Below are 12,029 nucleotides of genomic sequence, written 5' to 3'. Positions count from 1 at the left end.
CCTCCCACCGTTCTCCCACAACCCCCCCCCCCACACACACACACACACACAGCCCAACCCGGTCCTGTCTTCTTTTTCTTCCTCAGCTCATTTCAGAAATGAATGTCATCATCTGTCCCCCGTTTCCCTCCTCCATCACCCCCCACACACACACTCACACACACCATCAAACCTCAGCCGAAGCCCCTGATTCTGTTTATTTAAATATTTGTATTAAATATTTGTGAATATATGTAAACGGTCATAAAATAAATGTCAGAGGAGGGAATGGGAATGATATGCATGGTGGGGAGAAAGAGGCCATTATGGGTAATGGTTTCTGATGTACGTCGCAGCCCTCACAGTGGAGCCTCTCCATCACCTCCTCCACCTCCACCACACGGGCAAAACTGATACAACGACGAAGCAACAGGGGAATAGATGGAGCGAAGGATTGTACAGATTGGATGTGTGTGTGCCATCAAGCTGTAGATGCAACAATTACACACACACGCACATACACACACACACACACACACACACACAAACACACACACGGTGGCACACTTGTTCAACTAGCGAGATGGGAAATAGGCCCTCCCATGCACAATTGACTTCTAATACATTGTATACTCCTCAAACCATCCATTTACCAGGCATTGCAATTTCAGAGGCCCTGAAAGAAGCACTTTGGCAGCACTTTACAGAATACCTTAAAAATTCTCCAGCCTCCACGAAAGCTCTCTCTCACTAACTGCCAATTCTAGCATGTCTGGTAGAGCGACAACACAACCTTCCTTCCTGGTATATTGAACATCGCTTTATCGACACGCCAGGTCTTTTGTGTTGGACACAGGACTGGGCGCTGCCTATACTGCTTAGACTCTCCAATACCATTATGAGCACAAACACACCAATCGCTTCAGGAGCACGCTCACGTGTACATGTTGCACCCGAAGGAAAACACGGATGTGACAATTTCACCCAAGAGCTGATAAACAAAAGCGTGGGGGAGATAGGAGGGGTGAATAAATCAAGTGCAGCCGCTGAGGAAGAAAGACGCAGGCAGAGTCTCTCACTGAACAACCTTGAGTTTCTCCTTGATGCCGAAATGCTAAAATACTGCAAATCAGCACAAAAAAAAAATAAAAATCCCCAATTAAGAGCAAACATCATCACGGAATGTTCATTAGCACTGATGGAATATTGGCTTGGCATTTCAGGGCTTTTAATTCTCAGATTCTCGCCTAATAAGCTCCCTTGCCACGCCGACGGGCTTGCAGGGAGGGGGGGGGGGGGAGCGACATCAAATCAGGGGTCAAAAGTCAAAGACAGGTGCTGCGGCGGTTGATCTCCGTCACCTTTAAAAGCTCAAACCTACTGAATCCCCCCGGTGAGTTTCCCATCTGTCAGCTCGGAATGTGAGCGTAGACACACGCTTACAGCTTTACCTCACAATATCGACACGGCCTCACCTGTAACACCCCCTCACCACCGTCACGCACCTCAATAGATCCGTGCAAACATATTTCCATGTATTTATTACTGATATGCACACATTCAACACACATGAACGCACTCGACCCAGTGCATGCATCGTCACGTATTGATCACTATTATAGCTTCCCTCCCACACAGAGAACGCACACCTATAATCACCTCTTGTAACTCACACATAGATTCATGTACTCCTTCACACTTCCCATAATACACACTTTTCCTGCTCATGTATATTTCCCCTCTGCCCCCTCCATAGTCCGGGTCAGGGTGCCCTCCAGAGCGCCTCGCCCTCGCCGCTGTTAATTACAACTAATTGGCTCGGCGGGTTTTTTTTTTTTTTTTCTTCCCGCTATAATGGAACCATTCATCTTTACTGCTTAATGAGAAGGCACTCTAGTCACCCGGCAAGGTCACCTACAACTAGCATCCAAAGAGAGACAGAGACTTGGAAACAAGTGGAGGAGACGAAAAGAAGAGCAGAAACAGAAGAGAGACTTGCAGATGTTGTTTATGCCTTTAAAATACAGAGGACAAAATGTGAATTTGCAGACTTTTCCAAGCTTGACTCAACTTTTTGGAATATGTCCCACTGAGTAAAATTTTTTTTAAAAAGAAGAAAAAAAAAAAGAAAAATAGTTGAGAAACGTCTGGTAGCTTGGGGAAATCTGCATTGTCCAAAAGAAACCACAACACACACAGGGAATTTCCAAAGACAGACTAATTAAAATAACGGTTATGCAAGAAAGAAAAGGCTGAAAGCAGATGCACACAGTCACAACAAGCTGTAACTATAAAAATATGTTCTTCCAAATGCAGTTAGAGCCTCCTCACCAGCTTATGCCCACATAATTATCAAAACAATCATTCCGACTGTCAGCGCAGACTCCAGCCCCAGCGGGTGAGAGGGCAGCATTAGCCACTATAAAGCATCTAATTACGGCTGGATGCTTTTAAGTATTAGAAGCTGTTTTGAATTCATTTCTGCAGCAGTAGTTTCCTGAAAGAAGGCAAATTACTTCTGAAAAAAAAAAAAAACCCCAAACAAATACAATAAATACACACACCCTGCAAAAACTGTGTCTACTTAGATCTTAAAAGGCCTTGGAAAGCAATTCCACAATCCCCAACCTGACACTGAAGGGAGTCTGGTGTTTAGAGCAACATTTAACCCAAATGGTCTCATCAGGAAAAAATAACGCTAGTGTGACTCCAAAGAATGTTCCCAGCTCGAGACCCCCGGCCCTCCACCATATAAGATGTTTAGATTGTTGGTGAGTCAGAGACATCAGTGCCTATCTTCAGTGGCGTTGGAGGAATGTTTCAGATTGAAGTGTCATAATTTGTCCCAGAATCATTTTCCCAGGAAGTCTTCCAGTCACAGAAATGCTGTTGTGTTGAGATTCCTCTGTTCTGCTCTGTGCAGCGTAGCAGCGGCGGTCAGACCTGCACAAGGCCAGGTCTGGAAAAGGGACAGTCGTCTATGGATTATGTTAATGTGGTATTCCACACTCCCCTCTGGCGTGTGTCTGACATTACAGTAACCTTTGCATGTTTAGCCAACAGTAACTCTTGGATGTTCATTGAGTAGGGAAATGTACAGACATGCACAGGCTTTGAAACACAGACACACACACACACACACACACACACACACACACACACACACACGGGTAGGTGCTAAAAGTAAACGTCTGCTCTTGCAAATATTCTGATGTCCTCTGGAGAAATGAACATCTTATAGAAATAAACTGCAAACTATTATTTTTTTGTTGACATTTTCTAATTCATTCAGTTCATTCAGGTTGTGTCAAAGGTTAAAGAGCATGAATCTGGCTGAAGGTAGACAAACTAACAAAACTATATTCTATAACCTTCCCCCAAATCTTGATTCCCCAGCAACCAGTGTTCAATACGTATCTGTTACATGCAGAGGAAGACGAGGTGCGAAGTCACTTCAGAGGAAGTGGATAAGGTGGACCGGTCCACACAAAGGCAAAGGAATGCACACATTGTGTGTGTGAGTGTGTGTGTGTGTGTGTGTGTGTGTGTGTGTGTGTGTGTGTGTGTGTGTGTGTGTGTGTGTGTGTGTGTGTGTGTGTGTGTGTGTGTGTAAGTAATAGAAAAGCTCTTAGAGAGAAAAAGCACAAACCCCGAAGTAAAAGAGAAAAGTCATCAACAGAAACTCGGTGCATCTGCGTCCCATCATTTTTCTATTTTTGTCTCTCTGTGCTTCTCAAACGACAGTCAGCGCCTTGCTGGAGCTGTTTGGATGTGATTCTTGTTTTTCTTCTTCAGCTGAGCAAATGGTCCCACTGTGCCAACGCTGATTAGGATCAACTCAAGCCAAACAGTGAGACGTGTGACTGGAGTGAACGGTCCACCATGTGGAGAGCAGAGCAGGGGCTTTGACGTGCGAAGCGACGGATGACGCTGATGATTATTTTCTCATGGGCCAGCTAAAGGAGGAGAGGATGCTTGTTCATACACAACGTCATGCAGGAGCACAAACTTAAAGGATTATTTCTGGCAACATGTTTGGCATGTGTAGAAGAACACATCAGATTTCTACTGAGTGAAAATCTGACAAGTAGCGTGAAATACTGTCAGAAAAACTACCAAACCAAAAAAATAGACGTGGCGGTAAAAGAAAAACTCCTTTTTTACTAGAAATAAGATTTGCACTGACAGCTTTCCAAGATCATCTTCCACGTCTAATCTTTTTTTTTTAAAACCCACCAACTCTAAAGCATTAAGAGGTCATGTCTGTTTGGCTCTTTAAAAAAAACAGGCGACTGTATGAATTAATTGCATTAACTGCTGCAATCATGTAATTGCTGACTCCTGGAAGGACCGACATGGATGTTTTCTATTTCTTCTGCTGTCCAGAGCTGTCAGGGGGTGGGGGGTGGGGGGTAGCTACTGTAAGCAGCACATGGGTCACAGATCTGCTGGGTACAGTGTATAAATATTCAATGGAATATGTAGGCTGTCTAAATACCTTTGAACCGACTGTAGGCCCCGGGGGAGATTTGGCTGCTGAGAGCCAGAAAGAAAGAAAGAAAAAGAAAGGAAGAAAAACAGAAAGAAAGAAAGAAAGAAAGAAAAAACGAAAGATTACCCCTCCCTGGGGTGGGGGGGGAAGGGGGTCATTCCTTTCAGCAGCTCCACGTGGCTAATTAGCATATGCGAAGGTCAGAGTGGTGGTGGGAGGGGATGCCACCAAAGCACCCACTGCCATGAGTTCTGGCACCCAGCCAGCAACACACACACACACACACACACACACACAGACACACACACACACACACACTGCCGAAGGAACCCCTATAATAAGTGTGTTTGAGGGCCTAACAGCTCATAAATCCTTCTTCCTCCCCACGTCGTTCACCAGGCTGTCGGCCCACAGGGACGGGATTTTTACTTTGCTGATATTTGCCAGAGTTCAGATACTGATTCTTTGTCTGTGTGTGTGATTGTGTGTGTGTGTGTGTGTGTGTGTGTGTGTGTGTGCGTGTGCGTGCATGCGTGCGTGTGAACTCAGCTGAGCCCATTCCTCAGCAGTCAGCAGCCCTCCATGTGACTCACTTCAAAAATCACCCACATTACCAGCCTTCCTATACTTTACACAGAACACAGGCTGCTAAGTGTCACATCCCAGCCTATTGAAATGACCTGTTGATAAAAGTCTGGGTTCAAATAAAATCTGTATTTAAAAGGAGTTTATCAGGAAATTTAGTTATTTATTATTTTGAGGCTTTTTGACAGAATTAGAAAAAAGCCACAATAGAGTGGAAGCAAAGGTTGTGACTGCATAACCACACAAAATAAAAGAATAGTCTGAGCTCATAGAGAGAAAGTTAAAAGAAAAGCGCTGGCTGTGACATTTCTAAAAAAAATTTTTGTTCTACTTCTTTGATTTAATTTTTTTTTAAAATCAGTAACTGTTGACATTTGCCGACTTGGGTAATTTTGATTACCTTGAAACACATAATGCGTAACATTCACTATTATTAATAACATCCACATATTCTAAATACTACATGCTCATATTGATCTGACCTATTAGAATATGTTGATCTCTTGAGAAATGTCGTATCTCGTAAATTAATTCAACTGTATTTTCACAAGTCAAACACGTTCCAATAAATCATGCTATAGTGTTTGTTTTTGTCTTTATTTATATTAATATTTTATTTCAGTATTTCCACCACAGCAGCAACAGGTTTGTGATGCGTTCGTGTTACCAGGGGAATGCAGGGGAATATCTGCGCTGGTGATGCTGTGGGCTTCACTGAAACAGGGATGCTGTATATTTATGCTGCAGCTGCTGAGCAAATAAAAGTTGAGAAATGAAATAAAAATAATATTAGTTTAAATCAGAATATCTTTGGACTACTTAACCCACGCAGAAAAGCCAGATTCTCCCTAATGGACAATTAACTTTCTTTTGAAAAATTAGTGTCGGAAGTTTGTTTTTCAGATGGAGCTTTGTGAAAGCTGAATGGAAACTAAACCACTGCCTGCAGTAATTAAATCCTTTATCATACTCTTTGCACCGAAACCTTTGACTCCAGAGGTTGTTATGTCTGAACACTGGGCCCCTAAAAAAGATACAACAACAGTTTTATTTGCCTGCTAATAATACGTGAGCTTATATCTGGTGATGAAACTGGACAGCTGTTTTTGTTTTATATGTATTATTTTTAAAAATCTAAATTACTTGATGTTTTGTGGAAACCGCATGCAGACCATGGATAACCCGTGACTGCCAATTACCAGCAAGCTGTGTTTCATCCAAGGAAGATGAAAAACGCTGCACGGGGCCCTTATCGGATGCAACAGAGCAAATTAAAATTTCACTCTAGTGTTGCTAATCAGCACTGCACTGGCTGGCCGAGGCAGAGATGTAAACAACACAGAGTAAACAAACGACTGAGGGTGGGGGCAGAGAGAGATACCGAGGGAGGGGTGGGGTTGAGGTTGGACTGCTTAGTGCTGACAAAGGGGCTTTGGCCTTCTCCTGCACACACACACACACACACACGGAGTGAAACAGGAGATACACACTCAAGGACGCAATAATCTAAACACACACCTAAATAAAAAGAAGCACCCAAACACACAGACACACAGACACACACACACACGCACACCTGTGCGCCCCAATTCCTGACCGGACCCCTTGGGCTGTCCGTCAGACTCACGACATGCACCATAAATTAAATTCCAGAAGCCACCGTCGAGCACATCACTATGCACAAGGCTCCCTGAGATAGCCGCATAATACAATGTGACATTGATGCATTGCTCCCATTATAAAGTCTTTGTTCGTATCACACTAATAATTCATAAGAGAGAAATGTAAACAGTATGCACTGGAGAGCACTGCAAGCAGAAATCATTTCAAGGTAAGCACATTACCAGGGATGGGTTTGGGTTTCGTCTTTGATACGTACATCTCCCGAGCTTTGATTTCAATCCTGAAGTTACAAAAGCAAAACAATGAGCGTAATGGTGTTGAATTAGTGGAAACGGCAGATATCCATTTTTTTCTTTATTATGTCAGATTTTAAATGAATTGCTTCTGTAATTATCTAACCAACAACACTATTTCCAACATGCCAGTCTCATTATTTTCTCTTGATTAGTTTTATTGTTCTGTGTGTGTGTTCTGATTAGTGGATAACAGACAGATCCTGGTTACACATACAGGCCAAGATGGAAAATTAATTTATGATTTCAAACTAACTGAATCATTAGGCTCACATATATTCTCTTATGTTACCGCTACAGGAACACAAAAGGAGGAAAAACACACATCGGAGCAGAAATAGTCTGGATTTAAAGCGGTTGACATGACATGACCACACACACACACACACACACACACACACACACACACACACACAGATATACACACACAGAGGTGGGACGTCTTTCTGTATATACTCAATCAAATAGGCCAGAGTAATTTTAAAAACTGGGATGTCACGCTTTGAGAACACGCTCAACACACGCCTCAAAACATATGTCAGTCTGATGTGTGTGCACATTGAATTAGTGTGTGCATGGTGTAAATGAGGTGCACTTATTTCGCTCACAACTTGCTCTTGAAGAGAGGCAGTGGGGAGGGAAATTGAATTTGAAAGAGGGCAAACTGTGCCAACAGGTGACAGAGGCGTGCTCCAACCAAACGCGCTCTGAAGTGAAGCACAGTCATATCATGGGGCCAATTTGGAGGCAGTATTATGCACTACGCCGCTCGCCTTTCTCACACAGCCTGTCACCGCACAGGAGAGCAGTGCCAGCGCTCCAAATATGAATTAAACATAGAGTTTTTGTAGCGTGAATATAGCTCCGCAGAAATAGAGTCAAGGAAAAACAGAGCAGCACATGCCCTTCCTCCTAACACACACAAAAAAAATGAAAGGCAGTGAAAACATTTGCAGTGTAATATTTAAATGTAGGATATGTGTAGGGGGGCTGGTGTGTTGGGATTGTCTGCGCTTGAAAATTTAAAATGAGTAGTATAGAATACGGGTCATTATTTGATACCAGGAACCATCCCACGCTAACACTTTCCCTTAATTTCCCCAGCATCCTATGCAAATTGCCTTTGATTGAAACAATGTAGGCTAATGAACTGCATTTGTTTTGTAAGAGGCAGACAGTATAAGCTATGCACAACTGCCTTGCCCTCCAGTCGTCCAGATGTGCCATCCAGCAGTGCGAATAATTTAGTGCATCATGTTTAGACTCTTCTGGAGGAACACGGTGTTGATTTGTGGCTTACTCCTGAACTGGCATCCTCTCCCTCCTCATGGTAGTAGGTGTGCCTGCTGTTTCACCATTAAGTCTGAGGACATCCCAGCGATGCTGTCCCCCAAACGGGTCAGGGGTACTTTGATTAGGCACAACTCCTTCACTTTCTCAGTTGGTAAGCAATGCATTCGATCCCATGTTGTATGGTGATCCTGGAAGTCAGTTTGTAGGGTTTGCAGTGAAAAATCATGGTTGTAAATAAGAATTTTTCAGTTTTGAAAATGAACACCAAATTACCTAAATGTGTAGGAAAATGTTTGCGTTTTATATAAAATAGAAACAGATCTTCAGTAGGTTTATTTCTAATTATTTCTAAATTATTCCTCACTATACATGAAAACGTGATCTGCACTTTTTATTATTTTGGGCTGACACTGCAGGGTCTATTCACTGCGAGAGAATGAGGAGAATACACATCAGAAACAGGCTAAACTTTCAAAAAACAAAAACTGCACTTCTTACATTGGACGGCCTCCAAATCTGGATTATTCCCATAAAACATGAATGCAGCATCACAACAGCGCCGTACCCTATGAATCCCGGCAGAAATCGTTTTTTTTCATGTGCAGCGTGCACATCAGGGCACAGGCAGCCAATCAGATGGCAGACTGGGTGTCAACTGTGGTGTACAGAGAGCTTTCAGTCGGTTTACCTCCACTATTTAAATTCTCAAAAGAGCAGCACTGGAATGAACGGGGCACGCAGAGGCGCTCCGGCAGGATGCGGAGCGCACGGAGAGACACCGACAGGCGACGCACAGCCGCGGTTGTCCGCCGGATTTGTCGATCCAGTATCTCACAAAGAGATTATTACTGTTACGGAAAACTGGAGTTTGTAATTATCCTCTTTTTTTTTTCTTCTTCTTCTTCTTTTTTTTTTTTTTTACAGCATACACTTTCTTCGACGAGAGCTGCGAACACAACGTCCTCTAAACAGGGCGTTTCGCAACGTGTCCGACACCACGTCGGCAGGGAGGTGAACTTACCCAACATATTTCTTTTCTTTCTTTTTTTTTTAATTTAATCTAATTTTTGATCCATTACACTATTAATCTGAAAATAAAATTGCCTTATAAGGATGGCATTAATATGACCTCCCGATTTGTAAGGTAGAAAAAAAGTCAAATATTGTATGAAAATACCCATTAGTCAACAAAGCTGATTATTAATTATAGAAATAAATTTGCCTCTCGCCCAGGTTAGGGTAACATTTAACACGTTTACAAAAGTCACAGTCATACACATACACTGTCAGCATAACAGCTTATAACCTCTGTGATTACATCATGTGTGATTTTGCTATAACTCATGAATATCAGGTTATGTCAACACCTAGCTCTCCTCCGAGGCGCACGTTCTGCGCTTCTGCTCGTCACGCCGGTGCGCGCTGGCGGAGAACTTTCCAAACTTACCTGCGACCTGCCGAGGCCTTGTCCCCCGTTGCCTGGACTCATTGGGTGAGAGTGGTTTCTCTGCTGTCCTCCCCATCCGTGGGCTGAAGTGGCCCCATATTGGGGCCCCACATCTTTTCCTAAGCCCATGCCGCCTTGTTGCTGCGCCGCGGAGCCGCTGTAGTCTTGGTACGCACCGCCGTATCCCCGCATCATGGGGCTGGGGGACGTCAGCAGCTGGTTTAGGGTCGGGGTGGCGCCTGAGGGATGCTGCTGCTGATGAGTTTGTCCCGAAAACCTCTGAAAGCCACCCGAGGAGCCCCCACCCAGTGGGGGCTTGCCGTGGTTTGCTAAGGAGTTATTGCCCATCATCATGTTCCCAGGTTGCCGACATCCAGAGGGGCCCATCATCCCGTAGGCCCCGCCGCCATAACCCGCCCGGTACGCCGGGTACTGTGTGTACTGGTTGTTGTGGTACCCAGCTTCGTGGGAGTTCTCCATGCTGTTGTGTGCCGATGAGTGCGTTATTCCAATCCCAGTGCTTTGTTGCTGCTGTCCGCCATGTTGCTCATAACAAGGCCTTGGAGTGTAATAGTTGTTATTAAACTCAGAGTTGTTACTAGTTGGTCCCAAGTTGGTGTGTTCATACCTGGTCCCCATCAGCCTCTCCGCGGGTTTACAGGTGAGATCCCCCTCACCTTTTCCTGACATGTGCTGCTGCGGCTCCTCCTGCCGGCCCAGCAGATTCTCTTTGCCGCCGTGGTGTTGAGGATCCATCCCCCTGTCCTCCCGAGGCCCCTGGCCGTTGTTACTGGAGCTGTTGGTACTTTGCATCTGACGCTGCTGATGTGTCGCAAATTGGCCGAATGGCGGCGGCGGCTGCGGCAGCGGTGACGGCTGAGACTGGGGGGCTTCTGCGCTCCCCACACATTTCAGCTTGTGGTTGGAGATAAGACTCGTTTCTATCGAGGAAGTGGTTGATTTAGTCGAAGTCGGGGCGTTCGTCAGATTATTCCCATCCTTGTTGTCGTGGCCGTCCGGAACGTTGTGAGTCGTGGAAGTTGAATGAACCATGCTGAGATCGTTTCGGCGATGAAGGTCTACATTATTCAGAGTCCCATCTCCGGCACCCAGCATCGGTCCAGTCCGCTGTACGGTCCCTCCTCCTCCTCCTCCTCCTCCGGATTTCCCCGAATTGAGCTCCGGTCCCAAACCGCTGGACAATTTCTTATTTTTGTTGTTAGTTCTGGTCGGAGCCGATGCAACTTGCGCAGCCATGGTCACTCCAACATCTCAGCGCGCAGTGACAGTTCCGACCAGCCTCACACACGGGGGGAAAAAAAATAATAATAAAAGAGGTAAAGAGAAAACACTGGGAGGTGAAAATATATTCTGAGTAACAACAAGCTCTGTTGCAGCGCTGGTGTTGTTACTGTGGCGGAGAAACGAAGCGCTAGTGTGGCTTCATGTTGAAAGTTTCTCTGCCAGGTTTAAACGAAACTTTTTTTTCTTCCGCCCTCCGCCTCTCCTCCATCCCGGTTCTCGGTAATATGTAGCAGCGTCTCCCGGAGCCCTTGTGGCCCAGCATGGCATTAGAGAGAGCGGGCTCTACCAGCTTATCCACCCTCCAGGGCTCGGGCGCGCCTCACATAGAAAATCCGGACTGGAGTCGTTCGCCTTTACGCGCGCCGTGTTTTGACGTTCCTGCGTTTAAACGAGGCTTTGCGGACTGATTTTACAATAAAAGTAAATGCCACTATAAAAGTCTATGCCACTATAATTTCACATGGGATGTATGCTGTTAATGTAATCACATCAAGCTTTCTCTTCCTACATTTTCCCCCTCACCGTGCAGGAATGGCGCCAAACAACCCTTTAGTTTAAAGCGCGTATTCATTTCAAAATTTGAAAAAAAAAAAAAAAAAATCACGACAGATACGAGCATTTCCAAACGACGCAAGGACATTGGTCCTTCGGTGGGATCCTTAGAATAAAAAAACACACCAGTAGATGTTAAGTTTGCCCGTTCGACTTTCTGTGCAGTTATCCAGATCTGATTTTCCTTCTCCCCACCCTTTCTGTCCCTCGGCTCAAGCCAGTTCTCTGCAGCTCTGACAGGAGTCGGACACGCAACCGCAAGCTGTGCGCAATAATGTTGCCATCGGAATAAGAATGTAATCACTTTTTATAGCGGCTATAATATTGTACTATCTGCACCACAGAGTTCATTCCCCACGCGTTTCAGTCACTTCTTCTCAGCCTGAGAAAGAATAATGTTAATGCTCCTTCAACAAAGAACCGTAGAAACCCTGTGCCGACATGGAAAGCATGGAGATAA

The 12,029-nt window shown here is 44.8% G+C and overlaps 1 protein-coding gene across 5 annotated transcripts in view; it reads right to left on the bottom strand.

Annotated features, from left to right (window-relative positions):
• LOC137610611 (AT-rich interactive domain-containing protein 1B-like) overlaps positions 1 to 11,750 on the bottom strand; it is a 172,620-nt gene extending 160,870 nt beyond the window's left edge. For all 5 annotated transcript variants that reach the window (XM_068338283.1, XM_068338286.1, XM_068338287.1 and 2 more), the window contains exon 1: positions 9,713 to 11,750. In XM_068338283.1, coding sequence (XP_068194384.1) covers positions 9,713 to 10,969 — 1,257 coding nt within the window. In that variant the 5' untranslated portion in view covers positions 10,970 to 11,750. The remainder of the gene's footprint in view (positions 1 to 9,712) is intronic.
• Positions 11,751 to 12,029: the final 279 nt, after the last annotated feature.

This window comes from Antennarius striatus, chromosome 17, assembly GCF_040054535.1.
Source record: "Antennarius striatus isolate MH-2024 chromosome 17, ASM4005453v1, whole genome shotgun sequence".
NCBI lineage: Eukaryota > Metazoa > Chordata > Actinopteri > Lophiiformes > Antennariidae > Antennarius > Antennarius striatus.
Note: the sequence above shows the minus strand (reverse complement) of the source record. Positions and strands in the feature narration are given on the sequence as shown.